A 23,346-nucleotide genomic window follows, 5' to 3' on the forward strand; every position below is an offset into this window, starting at 1 on the left:
TTTGGGAGATTTGAGTTATAAAATTGTTGGCACTTTGTTTTGCATGAATCTGCCTATAGTGAGATTTGACCTTTTTTTTAACTGCTTTAAGTTTTACCCCATATTGTTTCAGTGTAACTTTTCTTTTACTAACTTTGGTTTGCTTTATGCTAGTAGCAGCAATTGTGGCAGATAATCTATTCATAATGATAAAGTGAGCAAATTTTGCAAACACAAAGTTGGGTGTGGAACAGTACATAGCATATAGCTGCTACTTGGTCTGTTTATCTTTGTGAATCATCTGCACCAAATGCCAATAATTCTGCAGGGCACTGTATATACAGTTCAGTGAAGAAGTGCATTATTTTTATTTAGGCATTTAAAACAACAGCACACATTCTTCATTACGATTGAGAAAAAGTGGTGGATAGAGCTGAGCCTTGCAGAAACCAACATCCCCTGCTTCACTTAACTTACTTCGAGGTGTTACAGAATAAGCCTCAATAAGAGATCGATGTAATGTTTCATTTAGGAAAAAAAATGCCTGATTTATGATTTATCTTATGACTTTGTAATTGAGAGTGAAGCTCACTGTCATCTGAGCTTCACGTGAAGTCTAACCTAACGCTGTGGTTATGTCCGGATCAATCTCACTGTGCAAGCCCATGCTGAGAGGTTTCACAGATAAAAGTGCTATTATTCTGCTGACCTAATACCCTGTCTGTCAACCAATAAACAAAGATTATAATCTGGCAGCTCAAAGTGTACTAAGAACCTTTTGCTTGAGCAACACAATGATTGCATGTGTTTGTGAGTGTGGGAGAGAATGGGACGGGGAGAGAAGAAAGTGTGCACATTGCACATCTCAGCATCTTTAGTTAGAGTAGAGAGCACAGTGTCCAGAGTTCAGCCTGAACTCGCCAGCACCATGTAAGATTATGTGAGAGCACGGTGGCAGAATGAGGCATCTTGGTCTGCTTTGTGTGACCGCTCTGGCTGTATGTCTGGCTCTGGGTTTTGTTTTCCTCTCTGCGGGTTGGTTGGTTCATGTCAGAGATCATGGTTGCTTTGGCCTTTCCAGCTTCATTAAGGGCTCTGTGGTGTCTGAGTCACTGTGGTGCTTTCTCTCTCGTGGAGGCTCAACTTTGCTGCATCGTGTCCACGAGGGGGAGCGCATGTACCCACCTCTGGGAAGCGCAGGGTGATGGGAACCTAAGAATTAAACACACAGCGGCCTATTATAAAGACGAATGCAAAGTCTTTGCAGATAAAAAAATACAGATGCGATGTTTTGCATCATATGGAATCCAACATATCTGTCATGTTTGAGCTTAAAAATGCAACAGTCTTCATGTTGACGAGCATTTGTATAGATAGCTTTACACCTGCTCAAAAGATATTAGGAACTCAACACTACAGAAGCAACAGGAACCTTGCAGGATACAGCTGCTGCTTGCTTTTCCTCTCAGCCATGAAATCCTTTAATCCATGCTTGTACAAGCAGGCTGCACATATCAGCAGTGTGTAAGTGGTCCAGTTTTTTGTTCATTATAAACTATTGTGAAAACAATAACTGCACCTGTCAGGGTTGTTATACTGTTTCCCCTGTTTTAGCATTTTCTGTAATCCAATCAATTTGGAGTATTGCTTGTGTCAATTTTTTTTCACTTTTGAATAAACTAATCAATTAAAAAAATTGTATTACTGCTGCAACTCGCCTTTATATCAAGTTAGTTGTTTTTTAGTATTAGCCAATCGAAGATGTTTCCATTTCACACCATTTGGTGGCGATGTTGCCCCTACTAGGAAGATAACAAAGCAGCATGGGAGACTGTTAAAGTGACAAAAAGCTGAAAACTGGCCCTCTTTGATTTCATTTCATATTGATCTGACATGCTTGATGGCGTTTCCACTGGGTTTTAATTAGAGGGACAGCAACCTTCTGAGCACTGGAAAGAGTTTTGCTGACAAGCAGCTGATGATTGTTTGTTGTGTTCAAGTAGGTCTGTAAATGTTTGTCTAATAAGTCTGGTATATAAATATGTAACTGTATAATACATGCACAGTACATCTGATCTTCCTTGTGTGCTTTGCTCAGAAGAAGCTGATGAAGATGAATTCAGGAAAAAGCTGAAAGATACACAGAGAATAATGCAGAACAATGCTTCTTAAACACAAAATTCTCCTAGAGTTTGAGAGAATGGTTGGTTTTTTAAAGCCCTTAATGGTTTTTCATTTGTTTGTTTTTTAAAAAAACATTTAAAGGTTGAATTGCATTTAGTGAATCTTTTGACAAAACAAACAAACAAAAAATCACATATCTGTTTAAATTTGTATCATATTTGCTACAACAGGCATTTTATTTATATATTTATTTTTACAATTTATTCCTTAAAATTGTATCATGCATCAGGAGGAAAATCACACCGATAATGTAAAAGTCTCAAAAACTCACAAAAACTAGTGCATCAAATATGATACATTTGGCTTTAATCCTCTGCTCGCTAATTCCAGCACAGCCCAACAGAGTTTGGGAACTAGGGCAAGAATTTATCAAAGATAATGATCTGTTAAGTCATTTAGAGCACATGGCATAGAGTTCAGCTCACTGGAATCTGACTGTGCAAATTTAAGACCGTGAATCTATGAAAAGGTGTTTACAAAATGGGTTGTAACATAAAAATGATCACTGAATGGCAACAGACAGCAAGCTTTACAGGTAATACGTTTCACATCTCAACCTGTGACTCGCTGCAAATTTTGTGTCTTTGAGAGCAGAGTGGAAATGCCTCCTTTGACATGATTGATCTGGGTGTGGCATGCATAATTGGGATCGTCTGCACTGCAGCACATGAACATATCCTGGGGCCCTCTTGGTGTGTGGGGGGTGGGGTCTTATTATCACTCACATTATCTACAAAGGATCTGGCAATGACATGATCCCTAACTTCCATTCCACAAAATATTTAACCCACAGCTTTTAATACCATAATATGCAACAAAAAAAATACAAATAGACACAATGTTTAAGGATTTAATGTGCAGTAAAAGAATGATGGGAGGCCACAGCTATGCCTGTGGTTGTTTTCCAGAGATATGGGTAAACTTTATGCCTCATCAAGCTCAATTGAAAGAACAAAGAGCAAACCTGCTGGACGTCAGGCTTTTGTTCATTGTCTCTGGCGCTGCTCTAGAACGTGACGCTTGATGAAACAGTAACTGTATCTATGAAGCTGCTCAGCTGATCGTGTTTGGCAACATTCAAACTGAATGCTTAAAAAAACACACACGATAGATTGAAGTGAAAGAAAGCAGCTTTTGAATGTTGAAAAGGTAAACATACAAAGAAGACAGCAGAGAGAAGAAAACAAACATGCTGCAGACATACAATAGTCACATGAAAGAGGAGTTACACAGAACATGATAAGTGTTTAAATGCCTTTTGAAGGACCAGGCCTTGTTTCCAGCAGGGGGAAGTGAATTATTCAAGAACCTACATTTAGCTTGAACTCGGTCACCCATCTTTTGCTCCTCTCCTCTACTTTGCTTCCTTTAACTGCTTCCTTAGCTCCTACATGCGCTCAGTAGTTTCCCATGGAGGCTTATGCTCAGGCAACATAGCTCAGTGCTACCTGACCAACATTTGCAATGCAAACTTCACCAGAAAAATAATTAAATCTAAGTCTCAATCTGAGGTTACCAATGGCTTTATTGGGCAAACTTGGTCCTCGTTTGCTCAGTCTCTCAGCCTTTAGCGTGTTTTGTTTTGCCAAATGTAACTGCATGCTTTCAGCAGGATTGTTAACAATTTATGAAATTATAATTTGCATAAAACTACATGGCTGAATCATGAAGTTTTTAGGGAATCCATAAACAAATACACTGGTCCTCAAACTGGATGATTCCTACTATTGTCCTATTTGATTATGTCATGTTGTTTAAATATATATCTTTGAATCATTTAATAAAGTTATTCCTTATTAGAAGCTGTACTCTATTACCTTAGAGTAATTTAACCTATTTAACATTTTAGCTCATCTTTATGTGTTGAGTTTTCATACAAACTCACAAGAATAGCAGCTTGGTGCACTGCCGTATCTGCTGAGCTGGACACAACCCAATTTTTTATGACACCTGAAATCATACAAAACGAGCCTGAAACTGCACGAAACTGAATCAGACATGGAGAGAGGCAGACAATGGGATTAGAGATAAAGATAACCTAGAGCACAGAAGAGAGGAGGACTGTGTGAAAGATTAAAAAGAAACATTGCTACAAGCAGAGTTTTTTGGTTTTTTTGAAGAAACACACTGCACAGAATGAAACAGTTTATTTTGGAAAGGTTAAAATCTTCAGACAAGTAGCGCCTACATTCTCAGACAGCTGAGCTATTTTTATTCATGATGGTTATACAACTAAAAGGGCACAAGGGAATGAGATGATTAGTTAAAAATAATTTATTGTGTGCTAACATTTAATCATTGCTGGGATTCCTAATTGTTTGTATCATTAACAGCAGGATGCTGAGTGGCAGCCATAACAGCTGGTTGGATTCTCTAAATACTAAGGTGCTTTACTGCTTCCTTTATTACCTCACCCAGTATAGGACACACTAGACCAGGGGTGGGCAATCTCAGTCCACGAGGGCTGGTGTCCCAGCAGGTTTTAGATGTGTCCTTGAACCAACACAGCTGATTCAAATGGCTAAATTAGCTCCTCAAAATGTCCTGAGTTCTCCAGAGGCCTGGTAACAAACTAATCATGTGATTCAGGTGTGTTGACCCAAGGTGAGATCTAAAACCTGCAGGGACACCGGCCCTCGTGGACTGAGATTGTCCACCCCTGCACTAGACCATCCTTTGTGAAATGAAAGGAGGTATTCCATCCCACAATTCATAGCAACGCACTGGATGGTTCATAAAAATGACCAATAAAACTGACTTGCTGATATGTTTTGAACCTTCAACAAGAGGCTGTTGCACCTGGTAAAACCCATTAAAAGGTGAACTATGAACATCAAACTGCTGTAAAAATATCAGCTTCTCGTTGAGGTACTGACTTATGTAGATTTACATAAAATATCTAAATCAAGATTATGAGATAAATTAATTGATCAAAGTATGTTCTATGGCTGTGGTTCCTTTACTAATGTCTATTATTGGTATTGCTAGCCTTTAGGGTTTCCAATAAGTAAAATTTCATGGGGATAGGCTCCAATTGGATAAATGATGGATAAAGGAAATCTTTCCTTCAGTGACTGAAGCAGGGATCTTAAAAGTTAAAATTCCCACTTTTCTAATTAAGTGATATTTTTTACCAAAGGTTCTCATTTATAGGACTTGTATGAAGCAAGTCTCAGAGGATGCTGGGGCGAATTTAAATTCACATTTTTGTGTACTCTGTCTTCTGGATGTGGTAGTTTTGACATGGTAGACACCTGTTGTTATGGTGTTAAGGAATCTAGCATGAGTGCGGTTAAATTCTCTTTCACATCTGTCCCTGATGTCATACAATCTTCCATCAAGGTCAAGGAAAAGCGATTAGAAAAAGGAAGTCATTTTTAGATGCCATGACACAATCTTAATGAGCAACAGCTGACAAGTTGCTTGGCTGCTCCTTCTCCTGCCTTTGCACTTTCGTCCTGCAAGCAGTTGTGGCCTTTTACTAACAAGAGGAAAGTTAGTTAGATAGTTCTGAAGAGGACAGCTAAAAGGCCCATCAAATGTGATACACATGTAAATTTACCACCATTTTACCCCCCAAATTTTAAATGCTGTGAACTTTCAGTGACTATAAGGATTATACAGGTTTATCTTATATTCTTCTAACCACATGGATGTGTTCATTTTATGTATGTACCCATTTGATTTGAGTCAATGAATTTGAACAGTTTTAAGTCCTTTTAGCTGATTTTAAAGAAGTGCACAACCATTTTATGTGTAAACATTAAAATTCAAGTGGGTAACCACATGTGACTATTTTCTCTAATTCTACTCCACTAACTCTCCAGGTCTTAAGATATTAAAGTCAAAAGTGTGTAGACACAATTCTGCCCTGTCATACTTTTTCATTTGTGTTAGAGCACTATAATCAACTGATTTATAAGGACAATGTATCAAGTAGCAACATGAAGACAAAGTGAAAATGCAAAAGGATTGTTTGCATAAACCCACTGGATTATCACCTCAACCTGCAGCTATGCTCAGCTCTTCGAAGCTTCATAGTTTATTTGAGGTCACTGTTTTGCTGTCCAAGAGGGACCCACAACTTACTATTGTGCCACTGTCAGCAGCAGCAGGCAGCTATTTGTAAAAATCTTCTACAATCCACTGTACTACACCCGTTCACCATTCAGCAGCAAACAGAAAACAACTGATACCATCCTAGGGCCTAGCTGAGACCTACAGCGGTACTAAATGAGAGTGATGATTAGACTTCAACAAAAACTCTGAACAAACAATAAAGATCTGTAACAACTGGGTGTAAAAAATTAGATGATAATAATGTGTTTCCGTATAGAGCCTACAACCTGCTTCATCGTCAGTCAAAACATTAAAGTTAGATTCTGCTGTATAACAGCTGTGGCTGGCTGGTGGTTTTCTATTACTGTTTGGACCAGATCCAGATGTCCCCTGGAGTTTCTCCCTATGTGTGGAAGGCTGCTTTTTACTTCAGCTGTCAATGTAGCTGAGAAGTGTCCACCTTTATTTGTTCTGGAAGATGCTGTAAAACCATGTGAAAGGAGTCTGATATGCTCACTTCTGACCAATGACTGAGGTGAATTGTTGAGGATATGTTAAACCAGTGGTTCCCAAACTTTTTTTGCTAGGCCCCCCTTTGTTTTACAAGAAAAATGTTCGCCCCCCTGCACAAACACATCCTCCGACCACACACCCATATTTTGTTTCCAAACTCGATTGCAGTTTATTTCACACCTCAAACATTTAGTAAATAATTAAGCAAATACAAGTAAACTGCAATAAATTACAGGTAGTAATAAAATCCACTACTAACTCTTTTATGCTATAGCCACAGCCACCGCAGCTGTTTCGTCCACACGTAAACGGCGTTTCGAATCACCGAAAACTGCGATTTTTAAAATCTCCTTACGTGTGGATGAGGAATACAGAGTTCGTCATGCAACGTCAATGGCATGTGCCTCTTTTCACGTCATGCTGTGTGCCACGTTATTGTTTACATGAGATGAATTACAGAATGGCAGATAGTCAGATTAACAGTAACAGTATTTTGTCTCTATCTTCAGGTTTTACATGCTTACATATACACACGCAGTTACTGTCCCTCCATTTAGAAAGGCAGAGGCATCACGGTGTAATTATTTTACGTGTAGTTGTTTCAACATTGCTATCAATACATTTGTCTCTCTGTGCAAAATGGGTTCAAAAACATAAACAACTGTGGGATACTGTTTGTCCGTGATTTGGAGAGCCCAGCGCTGCTCCCGACGCAGGGAAAACCAATTCTGCAGGGGAGACCTACCTTGGCACTTGTGCAGGTGAAGCCAAAGGGAAGATATGCTTCACCATATTTTCTAGACTTTGGCTTGGAAGGAAGTTGGTTTGGAAACATATTTGGAGATACTTCATTTCCTGCTTTGCGTTTGTGTGGGAGCCCCGTCAAAAACCTGTCCACTATGCTAGCAGTGCCCAAGTACTCTTTTTTTTGTTTTTTTTTCATACCGTGACTCCCCTTCAATGGCTCTGCGCCCCACACTTTGGGAACCTCTGTGCTAAACTAAGCGCTACTGTTTTTGCTACTGTTATCGACTTAGCCTATGTTAGCTGCTGCTTGCTGGCATTAGTGAAACTGTCTTTGAACTAGATGTAGCATCGTTTGACTCTAAACTCTCATGAGATGTACTGTAATCAAATTGTTTATCAGAGGGAAAGTGTGATTTTTAAGCCACTTGAAGCTTATGTTACCTAGCTTAATGTTAGCTTATAACCAACTGTTGTTGCTGTTTAGTCAGCTCTTGTCAGCTGTCCCAAGAAGGGAAGGTCACATGTGTAATCTGCTGCCAATTAGTAACTGCGACAACATCAATAATAAATAAATCCAAAATAAATTTATGGACATTTTTGTGTGTTAGAGTCTTGACTACAGTGCAGGAGAAAAGGCTTGAGGTGGGAAGAAAGAGAACAACATTTTATTATGAAGCTGGTAAAAAGCTCACTCCTTCTCAGTTTGGACCCCTTCTTTAAGAATAAAACATAGCTCTGGTCCTTCACATCTTGACTCTGAAAGGTGCTGAAGGCATTAAATATCCTTCCACAGCAACCAAAATCTATGGCTTCTTTTCTCTGGCTTTGTTGTACTACGTATGTGGCCGGCCTCTAGCCACATACATTAAACTCCATTGGGAGATCTCCTTCCTGGCCACTGTATTCAAACATGGCAACTTCAACAAACTGCAAACCCAATCCTATGTATTTTTAATAGATTAACTATAAGTTTAAGATGGTGCATCAGTTTTTCTTGGATGATGCAATTACACAATATGCTATGTATATTTATTATTACAGCATCCTCTTTTTTTCTATTAAATAGCCTAAATAAATTACTGAAATTACTAAATTTTTTCCATCTAGCTGAGTTGCTACAGTAACGTGAACCATGAGAATACAGTTATCAGTATACCATTACATACAGCACATACAACAGAGTGGATTTACTAAAAAGAAAGGAAAAAGTCTATTTTTGCACATAAGATGTCCCTGCAGTAACCACTGTATCTCAAATTTAAATAAATGACTACAGCGCTGGAGGCAGCAGTATATAGCACAGATCCCACTGGGGCTATAACTCACACTTAACACACTGTGTCATGATATGGAACAGTAGCAATAAACAGAAATTAAAAATGAAAGAGGTTAATGCTGTTACTGTAGGTGCCTATGTGTAGGTGTACATGTCATATCATCACCAGCACTGCTGTGTTACAGTGGATTCAAACAGGGTCAGAACTTTATGCTAATGTGTGTTCACCCTTCTTTTAGGTATTCTTGGACAAACAAAGAATGAACGCCCCACTGTCCATGGAGCGAAAATAGACTGCTAATGTTTATATCAGACTTTTACATCTTAAGCTGACAAAAACCCATAGTGCATGTCGAGACGCTCAGAGGACAAAGTTGACTTTGCATGTGCAGCACGCTGCTACCAATGGTGTTTTTTTGTTTGTTTTTTTGCACAACAGCTTTTTTGCACCTGCTGCTGTGACAGCAAACTGTCTCACCTCTTTAATACGCACAAACCCCATGTGCTGTATTTGACTAATTTGGCTGATGCGGGGTTGAAGTGATGCAGCTCCAGCCCTCACAGTCATCTTTTCCTTTCACTTGTCAGAATAAAAGAATTCATATTTGTTTTAATCAATATAATCAATATGAAATTCTTTCCTCTCACTGTTAGGCGATGTAAAAATGGAAATTAACCAAGTTAAACTGCCCCTTTTACTTAACCACTGTGACACTGTGAATTATGTTTTTAATGAGTCTGTGAAGGAGTCACATGATATTTCAAATCGTTAAAGCTCAGCAGGCTGTTTTAGGACCCTGCTGAGCCATAATGATTTGAATCTGTCTCTTGCACACACACGGTTGTGTTTCCATTACTTCAGAGGACTTTACATTGACTCGCATTCAGTTCCTGGAGACAAAGGCCTGTTTACTGCTTGCATTGACCTAATCTTACTCTACCCTTAAATCAGGTCTTACAGTACTAACACTGATCGATTGATTTTGTTGGGGCTTGTTGATGTCAGATCAACAATGTTACTGCATAAACAGGCGCATGTCCCCACAAAATGAGTAACACAAATACACATTCTGTCTCTCTTACACACACCCTTCCACCCCCACAAAATGATTGCTTCTTTACTTTTTACACCCACAGTCACTAATCTGGGAAATGCTTCCCTAGGCAATCAAGCTACAGGGAAAAGAGCTGCAAAAAGGTTTTGCACCTTGCGTTAATTAAAATCTGTGCATGGAGTACAAGATATCTTAAGGAGATTGCAGAATGAGGATAATCAGTTTTTGTATGAGCCGTTGTCTCGGCAAACCTTGAGGAAATATAACATATGGTGCAAAAGTCTTGAGCCAACCCTCATTTCAGGGGAATGGGGAGTGCAGAAATACAGTCTATGAGGCAAAACAGCATTTGTACAAATCCAACACACTTGAAGTCAAAATTTAACATGACTATCTTTACTCTTCAACACAGTCTGAACACTCCTAGGTAAGGTTTCTTGTAATTTCTCTTTGGGATCAATGTCATGCCGAAATATGAAACTGCTGCCACTCAGATCCTTTACAGATGATATTGAATATTAGATCAAAATTTGATGGTTCTTTTAACCACTGGTGAAAATGCAGCCCCAAACAATGACAGCACCTCCACCATGGTATACAGGCTGTAGACTCTCACTGTTGGATCTCTCACTTGACTGCTTCAGATATATTGATAACAATTTCATATTTGGATTCCTCACTCCATCAGACCTGGAATTCCAGTCCAGTCCTTGTATTATTGGCATACCTCATACCTTTCTCCCTGTTTCCCTTCCTAAAGAATGGCTTTTGGATAGTTACCATTCCACTGAGAGCATTTCTGGAAAGGCTTCATTGAATAGTAGATGGATCAGCTGAAGGGCCATGTTTCTCTCAGTCTTTGCTGGATTCCCCCCATGTTTCTTAAAGACACAACTTTCAAATAATGTTCATCTGCCTTAAATAGTTTCTTTAGGCCTTCCACTTCTTCTTTTGTCCTACACTTGTCTAATTCCCTAAACATTTTGAAAGGACACACCACACATCGTGTTGAGATATGCCAAAATGGTCAGGTACAATGAATGTTCTGAAAATTAGTGAAAAAGCAACAAAAAAATAAATTAAATAAATAAATAAATTGAGAGACCTTGAGATGGGCGGCACAACTATTGCTCAGGAAAACTTTATAGAATTACAATAAAGTCTGTTTCATCAAAGGCAAAATATAAATAAATGAGGGGTGACTTGTACACTCCTGTAATAGTCCTGGTTCTCTTTACTTTCATGTTTTAATGATCAGTGTTTATTGCAACATATATATCTAATCTTAGAAATCCTTACCTGCTGGGGACTCATTGTGGTTTTCCTCATCAGAGTCAGCGAAAACTTCAGCTAGCTCCTGGTCAGACATATCGGTAAGTTCAGTGAGATCCAAGAGGTCAAAGTGCACCTCTAAAGAAGAGACACTGCTCAACGGTTCTATGAAGCAGAGAAATAAAAGAGTCCTTTTAGTCTGGAGAGAAGATGGGACATTAAAATCACTAATTTTTGCTGACAGTGCAGAAAAAAGTGTCTCTTTCAAAGAAGTAGGAGATAAACTGCATATATTTCAACAGCTCAAGTAAGGAGCTCTTGAATCTATTGTACTGATAATCAGATCGATACCTGGGCTCTTGCAGTGCTATTGTAAAATCAATTTCTTTTCTGCTCCTGTATCCACTTTAATCTGTACAACTTGTACAGTGCTCTCTATTACAGAAGCATTTCACATACTGTACATTTCCTAAATCTGTGTCTGATTTTGATGCTTCATTCAGTGAATTCCTCTCTCGGCATGACGCCCCTTGTGTTGACTCAGGAGCTTACTGAAGAAATGAAACAAGAGCTCTGTAGACATGAAAATAACCAGATCTTCTTTTTTTTTTCTCTTGGGTGTGTTGCACCTGTTCTTTTCTCCACAAGCTTGTGATTCTTCAGCAGGCCATTTCGTCCGCTGCTGCACAGAACAGGGTGGTATTAACGTACACGTGGTGTGCATCCAAACGCCTGACTCTGCTTTCCAGTCAAAGTGCCTCCAAAGGTGAGATTTTAATGTAATGTATGCAAAGTCAGATTTATTCAGAGATCTAAATAATCTTTGCATAAAGTGCACCAAGAGAACATCTGCTTGTCTCAGCATTACCCAAGTTAGGAAACAATTAGATGTAATTGAGCAGGACTAATCTAACAGTATAGTGAGAAAGAGGTCTGCGGTGATGCAGACAGACGTGTGCTTGCATTTCCTTATCAATCAGTGGGTGCTAGCCTTACATGCAAAGTCCTGACTAAAGCACATCATTGGCTGGTTGTAGCGTGACTTGTAAAAAAACGATGGGCTCCATGACAGGTTGAAAGCTGTTATTATCCCATGCTGTTTGCGTGCCGTTTTCCAGGCAGTTTAAGGCACTGTCTCAGGCTGAAGCAGCTGAAGAAGCAGAGCCCACTCTCCTCCTGCTGCTCCTTGTCTGCTGCTATATTTCATTTAATTCATCATGGTCCTGATAGAGCACATATTGATTTTTAAAAGACTTATTTATTATGCCAGGGAAGTAGCTGTGTCATTTTTAAGATATAAGAGAAACACTCAGCAGAAATCCCAAGAGGAATGAAACAGGAAGCTGTGACAAAGAGAATATAAATATAAGTAACTGAATATAGTAGACATTTGAAATATATTAAGGATTCAGCTAGCCAGCTTCCATTATCACTCCATTAACCACCACAGTACATATAATTAAAACAGCCACAGAAAGACTCAGCAGACAGCTCTCAGAACTTCACATCCAAAGCTTGAAGGTCTCTATTTCTGCTGTCTGGGATTGGTTTTAAATAAGCACTAAAACATACAATAACTGTTTTTTAAAAAAACTCATAAAAGTTCTTTTTTTCCATCTCTTTAGGTTGATTCTTGTGCATGTTTCTGAATATATATTGTGTTTTCTGCAGGCAGAAAGGTGCTTGCTACAGTTATCAGTATTTTTAACTGCATTTTGGGAGGTAAAAAACTAAGGCAGTGAAACATGAAGAAAACTGTGGGGGAGGAGATGAAGAAAGATGAGGGAGAGGCAGGGCGATGGGAGAAGAGGGAGCGTTAGGTAAGGAGCTAAATCTAAAATAATAAAACGGGTATGGCGAAGAAAGAGACAAGAGGGGGAAATGAGGCAGTATGTGAAACAACACAATACCTCCTTGTAAGTTCTGTCATTATTTTCATCTGATAAGGGTTATTCCCTTTCTATTGCGCTTGCTTTTAACTGCCTCTCCCCCATCTCTTCCTTTTCCCTTTTCCACACCCTTTCTCCTTGAATAATTGATCAGTCGGTTTCCAGTCCTAGACAGACATGCTGAAACAACTGCCTCCAGTTCAAAAGCCAATCAGTGGCACTCTGAGAAGTCAGTGGGGAGAGGGGGAGGACAAAAAGCATACAGCAGATGTAAGAGACGACCATTTCTTGGCCAGTGGCCCGCACATTCACATGCATTCATTTAGTCTCCTTCTTCACTAATACTATATTTTTTCATCACATGCTTGCAGTCCATGTGTGCAAAACAAAAGTCCCCTGATTTCAATAGAACCTCTCATTTAAAATTCTCAATTACTTCAAGACAACATGACTATTCAGTATTCTCATTTTTCCTTTTTCTTTCCTCTCTTTACAAGTATAAATGTAGAGATAGGTTCAAATGGAAGAGCAAAAATAGGGAGAATGGATAAGAGGGAGGGCTTCACATTTGGGAGAAGGGATCAGAGAGTGGAATGGATGCGCCTTGCATCTTGGATCTGTATAATCCCCTTTCTTTCCTAGCCTATCAGGGCTCTGAGGTCATCAGTTCAGCCTGAGCAGATTGTAATAATGACTGAGACTAATGAAGTGAATAAGACTGACACCAGGCTAAGCTATTGAGATGTATATATTAAACAAAGAGTGTCAAAAATTTCTATCACGTATATAATGCATTCTTTATAACGGATCTGAATGTTTTTGATAAACACGGCCTAATGTTGTTTACTTATTTTCTGTTGGATTGCTTGTTAATCAATAAATGAGGTGTAATTGCTACACACATAGCAAGAAGAGTGCTTCACTAGGGGATGAAATCCAAATTAAAACACGCTGGAAACACAGGAAAAAGAGCTAAAATACCTCATCGAAAAGATTCAAACGCCGGCCTCTGCAATAGCCCACACAACCAGAGTAAACCAACATTTGCCTACATTTATCTAAATATCTTTTCCTTACATGATGTTTTAATTTGAAAGACACAAGCTGAATTAAAATCCTAATTAAAATTCCTTTGATCTTGCCCACTTTCTCCTATTAAAGAAACTGATAGTATAGGTGGTTGCCATAAATGTTTTATTTCTTTCCATCCATGCAATCACAGTGCAATTGGTTTACAGTGCAGCTTTCTTTGGCCTTGTATTTATTTGTGGATGCATCCGTACTGCAGGGTTTTTTTCTTACCGCCTTAGTTCCTGCAAACCAAATGATCTTTTCTGGGATATTAAGATGAGGCTAAGCCTAAAAATAAGCCTTCCAGATGACTCAGGAGCAAACTGCAGCTCAAGGAGATTATTTGTTTCTGTCCCATTTTTGGATGACGTCGTGTTCTTTAGCACTTTAGCGTTAATGAATGACTCTCACTGATCAGAAGGGTAATCTCGTTCAAATCAGACTCTAAATGTTTTGGAAATATTTCCACCAGTCTTGGTTTCACTCTCTCTCCATAGATTCTCTTGCCATAGACTATTAAGCTGAGCTGCCAGGTAGCACGATTATGTCGAGGGTTACGTTAAATCAGAGAGACACCGAAATTGGCCTGTGGATGAGGTGTCTCCTTGAAAAAGAGTTCAGTTTGTGAAGCAGAAAAAGGCTGCCTTGTCATCCATGTAGCTCCTGTATTCGTCTCTGTGCTTTTGTGCCTTGGGAGTCTGGCGCTTACAGAGAAGCCTCTGTATGAGACTGATGCACAATGGGTCTGTTCAGTCGAGGCTGTGGTGCTTTGAGAATGTTGGACCAGAATACGTAAAACAGGCAGTAGTAAATCCAAAGGGATCCATATACCTGGACTTGACTAAAGAATGCTTGTATAATCCATAATTACATATGTGACGTATGTATTAGAGCTCCACAGATATGTTAGTATGGGATTGTTATTGTGTTATGATATCAATCCGTGACCGGCACTGATAAAATACATTTTCACAGAAGAATATCCTCTTCCGTCATTACTTATTTTCTTCATTAGAGACTATTGATCAGGTATCTTGCTCAAGGCTTTTCCCATTTATAATTAGCCTGTAACACCTCTTTACTGCCAATGAATATTCATCACTATTTCATATTGCTAAAATAACCCACTCTTTATACTATCACTTGTACTCACGTCTCTTCTCGTTGATGTGCAGCAGGCTAGCAGTGTGCCCTGACAAGCTGCCCTCCTCCTCTGCTAATGGGTGCTGAAACAGCTCCTTGGACAGGTCGCCTGAGCTGGAGGGCTTCAGCAGCTTCTGGATGTCTTTATTGGGCTCTGTCATCCGATGAAAACCCAGAAAAGGAGATTGAACATAAAAGAGAGAATTAAAAGGAAAGCTAACGATTTTTAAGCCTCGGGTAAATATTAGGTATGCTTTATTGTTGCTAATCAAATGCAATTTAAGGCAACACAATAATGCAGAGAAGATGTTGAGTAATGAAATGAAACAAAGTACTCAGAAATTTTCCAGAACTGAAAGAACTTAGTATTTGCTCCCATGTTTGCCATGTTTAGTGATAATCCTCCTTGTATAACCACTATTATGTGTTTTCCAAATCAGACACCAGCTGGCCATTAATCCCAAGCTACCTGCGTCACCTTATAACGCTCAAGCATCTCAGCTGCTTGTCTTTTTGTTATATAATGCAAAAGTTCTTCACAACATCTATGCAGCCTACGCATCAGTGTCAGTTTAGTGTTTAATGGTACATGTCTGTCATATACAGTTAGATGCATAAATTTGTGTATAACCACATATACACCACTCTGTGTACCACCACAGTGTTATTTAAGCCAAACAGTCACAATTTGATTAAAGTCAGTTTTTCAGCTTTAATTCAAGGAGTTTAACAAAAATAATTAATTGCTTAGGAAATCAGTGACTTTTATGCACAATCTTCCAACCGAAAGTAATTGGACAACTGAGTGAACTGGACAAGCAGTTTAATGAGGTCTGTTCCTTTATTATTTCATGACATATTAAGGTGATAGAATATATCGGACTGATTCAGATTGTTTTACTCACACTTGTTAGGGTTGTTTATTGTTTTTGGGATGGCGGATTGGCCAAATCAACAATCTGCTACATTGTTAAAAGGAAGGAATGAACAGGTCAGTTCATCAACACCAAAAGGCCTGAACGATCGAAGAAGTGAAAGAGCACTAAATTGCACATTGATCGAATTATCTCCACCTTCACAACATTTAAGCAAGTCGAGAAAACGTCTACAAGAATCTGCACAGTCCTGGAAAAAATTCGTTGAAATGATTAACTTATATCGGAATGATGGAGAATATCGAGAAGGAAAGAAACAGCTCGTGAGCTGAAGTATAACACATTATCTGCCAAGTATGGTGGAGGCAGTATTTATAGGCAGTATGGCATTTGCATCTATGGCTGAAGGCAGAGAATCCACAAACAAGGAACAGCTGAAGATGGCTACAGTAAAAGCCCAACACAGCATTTCAAGAAAAGAAAAACAGCATTTGGTGATGTCCATGGACTACAGACTACAAGTAGTCATTGATTGCAAAAAAATATTTATCCAGCTATTAAAATGAATATTCTCATATTTAACATTTCTCCAATGTTGCCATACTGTAGTTCAATATCCGAAAATGTGGAACTACGTATCTATAAGAATGGCTATAATTCCTAAGCAGTTAATGCAATACTTTTGTTAAACCTCTTAAATTAAAGCATGTGTGGTTCCTTTCAGTGAGATTGGTGTTGGCTTTTTACAGATCCCTAATTCATCGTTTCTGCTTCACAATATAGTCATTCTAGTATTGCAAAAGATACTGCATTCTAACAGCCCAGTCATGTTCCCAAAAACATCTCAAACATCTATTGAAAACAGTTCACAGAGGCCATTAACAAAATCTGAAAATAGTAGAGACTTAAAATAGCATTCTTCCACACTCAGAAGCATGCATAAAATCTAAATTGGTTAAACTTGATCAAGGTTAAATTTTCACCTGTTTGACAGAGCTGAAAGCACAATGCAGTATGTGAGGAGACTAAATGAGGTAAGCTGCACATTTATTGAGAGGAATAGAGAGCGTAACCAGTATTCCAGACACTGGTGGGAGTTTAAAATTATACAATAGTTTTATCAGATAAGTAAACTTTCTGATCACTACTACTGTCATCTGGGTAAGCTCTTCCTTCAGAATGGTGCGCTACAGCATGTGCATATATTATTCTAAGTTGTAACCCAAAACATGTTTTGTGAAGTCACAGTGACCTTGAACACCTAAAAAATCAACTTCCCCGACATACTGCGTTGTGAGATTGCGACAGCTGATGTTGCCAAGGAGACATTAACCATACATTTGAAAGTAAGGGAAAAAAAGCTGAAAAGAAGAGTCATTTGTTTATGGCGCAACATGTAGCAATAACTTTGGCTGCATTTGATGATAACATGCAGAACAGATGCAACTGTGGGAGTACAGCAGCTTCCTGGTGGGCCTCACCAGATGGTCTGTACCATTTCTGCTTGCAGTATGTTCAGACTTTGGAATTTCTTATTTCAGATGAATAAATATGTTACAGCCAAGGTGAAAGCAGAACGTGATGGATTTTCATTACAACCTAAGACGCAAAGTGTTTATCGCCAGCTATTAATTAATTTCCCCAATGAGGAACCACACAAACTGAAACACTACACATTTACCTCTGTTGTTATAATGAAACGTTTGCTCAATATTTTGACTATAAACAGCTCTGGTTTCTATTTCCTTCAACGAACATTTGTTTCCATCCATCCATCTATAAGGAAATGTTTTAGATAGCCTTTTAGATAGAAGATACATGTAAGACACCAACAAATACATGTGTGTGTATGTACAGGCTTGCATTTAGCATTGTAGTTGAAAATGACTGTCTCCAAGGTGCAATATTAATCAGTAACAGCTGAAAAGATCTTTATTGGAAGTCACAGTATTCTTTGCATATACAGTTAGGCACTTTGCACAGATGGTCTGATCTAGCCACCAACTGCTACAATGTCTGTGAAGAAGCCCGAGTAAATAATGACAATGTAAGTCAGTGCTGTTAAAAGACTGCCAGTCATACATGTGCCCTTTTTCAGGATGCCACTGACCCTGTCTTGAGCTGTCAGCCATGACTGTCTATGAATCAGCTAACCCGAGACATGCAGACAGATGGTGGGAGATGTAGAAACAGAGCGAGGTAGGTTGGTGGGATGGTGTACTGTACGACTGCCAAAAGTTGAATCAAATTCACAGCCTCGGTGTAATAAATCAGTTGCTGTTTGACTGTGTTGCACTGGCAGGAAAAGTTAACATGGTCTATGACCTTGCCAGGTCCTTGTGCTTGCTAATTTCTCTCTGTCTTACATCCCATATATGCTCTACTCATATTTTACGCTACACCCGCAGTGGCAGATTTATATAGACATTACTCCCACAGGGAAGCGAGTATACAGAGAAGGATGAATATTTGGCTGAATTGAGAACACAGTTAACAGGGTTTACAGTGTTTTTAATGCAGTTTCTTTTAACATTATTTCTCATCCTTATAGATAAGACAAAGGCCTTTTTTAATAAGCTGTTACTGTTCTTAATTCAGAATATCCCTTCATTCAAAGCAGTTGCTGTGTTTGCCACATGATGCCATCAAAAGGTCATGCTTTGTGACCCACTTCTGTGATACATCACAGTAATGATGTTCACTCTAATTCAATCACATCTTAATGGACAAATATGATCATTATTTGTAGTGGGCAGGTAGCTCTGGCAGATAGCATGAACATGCACTGCTGAGATAAAAACAGTGGTACTGGGATCAAGGCCATTGCAGGAAATGGCATTTCCCATTTAAAAGGTAATTTCATTCAGTACTGCTGAAAATGCTCTTATAGTGACATAGGTTTACTTTATTAAACACCACAGTGGATAATAAATCAAACAATCAAGAAGTGATTGAAGTGTAAATTTTAAGCTTCAATTCAGAGTCTCAAAAGCAATAAACTGACTGAAAAAAAAGTTTCATGGACAAGAGAGGCCTGTTCCTTTGCAATTCCATGACAAACAGATAGAATATAGGGAGGAGAAACCCCTTACAACATCTAGTCAAGCCAAGGACACTCTTGAGGAGGCAGGTGTATCATTGTCAAAGTCCACAATCAAGCGATGCCTTTACAAAATCAAACACAGGGTTTATAACAAAGTTCAAACCACTGGTTACACTTAAGAACAGAGAGGTGAGATTCAGTTGTGTCAGAAATCAACAGATGAAACCAAGACTCACTTGAACCAGTATAATGTAAAAGCATGGAGAAGGAGAGAAACACCTCATGAACAGAAGCATACCACATCATCTATCAAACATGGTGGATGTAGAGTTATGGGAACAGGCTACTGGTGTTTACTGCTGATAGAAGTAGCACAAAGTACCAGGATGAATAGTAAGGTGTACAGGGCTATACTTTCTGCTTAGATAAAAACAAAACAAAACACTCCAACACTTTTCCTGGCTGAAAAAGCAACCCAGGGGTTTTTCAAGACAAAGAAATATGATATTCTTCAATTCAGAATATCCTGAGATATTCACACAACAGAGCATGTCTTTCAGTCCCTGAAAGCACAGACCCTCAAATAAGCAGCAGCTGTCGGTGGTAAGAGTAAGGGTTTGGCAACATTGGTTCTAAACTTCAGGGAGTCAATTACTGCAAAAGATTTTCCTTCACTTATTAAAAACAGTCCTTACATGTTATGTTAGTTTGTCCAATTACTTTTGAGATTAAAACTGGGGACTATGGCCCTCCAATTAAAAAAAACAAAACAAAAAAATAATCCTCAATGGAATACCTTAATAAAATCCGTTCATTTCAAGCTGAAAGTCTCATCATGTTTGTTTGATTTAAAATCCATTGTGGTTGTGTGCAGAGACAAAATTATGTCACGTCTAAATATTTATATACCTGACTGTATATTATCAAATTATCATTTTTATATTTTAAAAGAATATTTTAACAAAGTTGCCTGAAAGAATCATCAGAAATTATTATATGTATGATGAAACAAGGACTTTATAAAGTTCATTCATTAAGGACATACATAATGTATGAAAATAGGGCCCATGGACTTTCACAAAATCAGACACTAAGGAGAAACCAACTTCCAAAAACCTTTAATTACTTGTGGGACATACTAAAACCGAGCAATATACACTGACAGCTACAGACACATTATCGTATATTATGCCAAAAATATTACGGCTCTAAATAGTAAAGCTTTCCTCGATTTCTCCAGGGTTCCACTATAAAAGCGATACTGAAATTTATAGAGCAACACTGCCTGCCGCTCTTCATATATTATGAGAAGTATTCTGTAGTTTTACATTTAGTAAAGTTAATTAGTCCCACGAGGAGACTTGATTTAGTTCTTCATCCCATCACCCCTGCTGGCACTGAAGCACAACTCAGTGGGTCCACGCAGCGCAGGCTTCTCTGGATGGCCTTTACACAAAGGCCATATGCCTCTACTATTGTTCTGTAATTTTCAATCAGCAGCTTCAGCATGGTTGACCTACAGTGAGCATTAACCTGTACAATTAAACAATAGATTAAACAGGGAGCAATGGACCCCCTACTGCTGGACGCCGGGGTGATGAGAATGAGCAGAAGGGTCACTCCTGTATATAAACCTCACGCACTATTTCAGTGATTAACTCTTTACAGCAGAAGAGTTGCTCACTCGTGAGATACAAGCATTAATCAGAGAGATCGGGCTCCGGGCATGTAGCAAGTCCCCAACTGCACACGTCATGAATGTACGAGGAAACACGACAGGCAGGTTTTCCACAGCACAAGTCAATCAGAACAGGAAAAAAAAGACACTCGGCCCTGACCAACCCGCTATAGCACTGAAAAGAGCAAAAATAGAAAATGGCTCTTACCTGGGCTCCCCGCCCCTCCCTGTGCCTCCATGCAGCTCAGCGGAGAATGTCCTGCGGTTCACCACACCAGCATCAGAGAGTGGAGGAGACAAATGGGAAGAAAGGGAGAGGCAAGGAGTGAGAGAGAGAGAGAGAGAGAGAGAGAGAGAGAGAGAGAGAGAGAGACTCGTGTGGGTATATAATAGAGTATGGGGTAGGTGGACACAGCAGACCTAAGCTTCCACCTGCTTGTCCCTCCTTCCTTTTTGTCCGCTGTTGTTCTAGATTTCCCAAACAGGTGATCTCGCCTTTTCCTCTGGCACAGTCCACGTGCCCCGATCTGCCATCAGCGCTGTCTGAGCGCTGCACCGCTTCACAGAGCGAGTCCAACACAGGGAGGGTGGTCTGGGAACAGCGACATCGCAGTGAATTTCCAAGCCACTTGCTTTAGTAAATGCAGCATTGTGAGGCTTGGCTGGGTATGTACAGAATAGACAGGGAGAGAGAGAGAGAGAGAGGGGGGGGGGGGGGGGCTGAGTTGGCAGTGGGCCCAGACTGAGAGGGAGAGAAAGAGAGAGGGTTATGGACCAGTGTAGTGGGGGACACGCTGCGAGTGTGAATGAGTGTGCAGAAGTGTGCTAATGCATTGATGTGACACAACAATTTGTGGATTGTAGGCACTTTGTTGAGCCAGATAATGTGCAGGTCAGAGTTAAAGCCGAATACATTTTGTGTGTGATACTTGACAGAAATATGAATCCCATGCCTTCAAAAATAGTGTTTCTTTCTCTTGAGGCAAATAACCTAGTGGATGTCGCTCTCTAGTGGCAGGATATGATGTATTCAGGTGATCTGTTAGGTTTACCGTCCAGGTTTACATCACACAAAACCAGACTTTGAAATCAACAACAGAGGGGACGCACAGCACACCTTCTCTTTAGTGGCTACACTCTGGCATATTATTACTGTATTGAGGACACTTCAAACTTAACAACCACAGCAAACACGTTCAGACTGACTTTGCCCAATTAATAACACCTCCAACCACTCAAAATCATCCAGATAACACAACCCAGTGTTTCCTGTTATTCCCATGTACTGCATCACATTGAGGGAACTAATTATGTTAATGTGCATTTAAAAGGAACAATTCATATTCCTTAATATGTGCCTCTTATGAGTCTTGATATGTACTGAATCCATTCCATAAGCACACTTGAACACTTAAAGAGAAGAAACTATCATATGAAGTTTATAATCAGTCGGTTATCTAAAGTCAGAATGTTAGCACTGGTATTTAAACATGTAACACAATAATTTGATCCTGAAATATTTGAAGTTAGAACGTTAATAGAATCAATAAAACTATTTCAAAAATGTTTTTCTCACTGTTCTTAGATCATGGGTCACATTTCATATGATTAGCACTTTTACGATTCTTTCTTCTGCTCGTAAAGACATTTTGCATTTCTCACTTTTGTTTCTCCACACAGTGATTACATACTAAACAATGTATATGTAAATTATTAAAATTCCCTTTATTTACAGTTTTTAGTCAGTCAAATGCAAATATGACAGATCCCACTGGATAACAGAGGCATATGCAAATATTTAATGGTGATAAAGAAGGCTAAAATGGTGCAGCGAATATGCTCCTGACTTATTTCATCAGTCCCACTATATTATTAAATTATATTATATACAAGTAAATAATGACTACTAAAAAAGGTGTCACACCTATGGTTAAGCATGTAAACTATAGATTTCTGTTTTTTGTGCATTTTACATCTGGGTTGAAAACCTTATGACATCCAAAGACCTGCAGGTGGTGCTCCAGTTTAAATATGGTACAGTAAAATTTGATAACTATGAAAGAAGACAGAGCTGTTTGTTTGCATTTACAATGCCTTAATAAGTGGAAACATATTAACAAAGTAAAACCTGACATAGATAATATAAGAGGGTTTTAAACAGAGACCCCGTGATGCTGTAGAGTCTGGGTTACGTTAATATTATTTCCTTTCTCCTTTAGTTGAATTTCTCAAAAAAGTCTTAATGGATCAAAAATTTAGGAGGTAAATTACAAGCCATAATAGCCAGGAACTGAGATTTTAAACAGTTTTGACCAGCACATCTTAACAATTACTTCATCATTAAGTTTTTCAGATTATTTCCTGTTTCCTGCAAGATTGCTGTTATCACAGCTTGTCATTCGTGACAATCAGTTGCTGTTTTAAAGCGCGCACTGAAGCCACAACCCTATCCTGCCTGTTTTTACTCCATAACAGATGCTGAAGTGGCCCTTTCCTTACACAGACAATAGTGCTCTGGAACCCTGCAAATTAATGTTCCTGGCCACCTTAAAGAATTTGCAC

At 39.0% G+C, this 23,346-nt stretch overlaps 1 protein-coding gene across 2 annotated transcripts; it reads right to left on the reverse strand.

Moving 5' to 3' along the window:
- Nucleotides 1-118: 118 nt before the first annotated feature.
- Nucleotides 119-21,433, reverse strand: dbndd1 (dysbindin domain containing 1). Of its 2 annotated transcripts, XM_085167781.1 has the most exons (5): nucleotides 21,205-21,433; nucleotides 20,993-21,043; nucleotides 15,199-15,342; nucleotides 11,113-11,250; nucleotides 119-1,191 (listed from the first exon to the last, which is right to left on the reverse strand). In XM_085167781.1, the coding sequence occupies exons 2-5, from the start codon at nucleotides 21,021-21,023 to the stop codon at nucleotides 1,037-1,039; spliced, it is 468 nt and encodes a 155-aa protein (XP_085023907.1). In that variant the 5' UTR covers nucleotides 21,024-21,043; nucleotides 21,205-21,433; the 3' UTR covers nucleotides 119-1,036. The 2 variants fall into 2 exon arrangements, with proteins under 2 accessions (XP_085023907.1, XP_085023915.1); XM_085167789.1 differs by lacking the exons at nucleotides 20,993-21,043; nucleotides 21,205-21,433 and adding an exon at nucleotides 19,343-20,984.
- Between the last annotated feature and the right edge of the window lie 1,913 nt (nucleotides 21,434-23,346).

This window comes from Neolamprologus multifasciatus, chromosome 1 (assembly GCF_963576455.1).
Source record: "Neolamprologus multifasciatus chromosome 1, fNeoMul1.2, whole genome shotgun sequence".
Lineage (NCBI taxonomy): Eukaryota > Metazoa > Chordata > Actinopteri > Cichliformes > Cichlidae > Neolamprologus > Neolamprologus multifasciatus.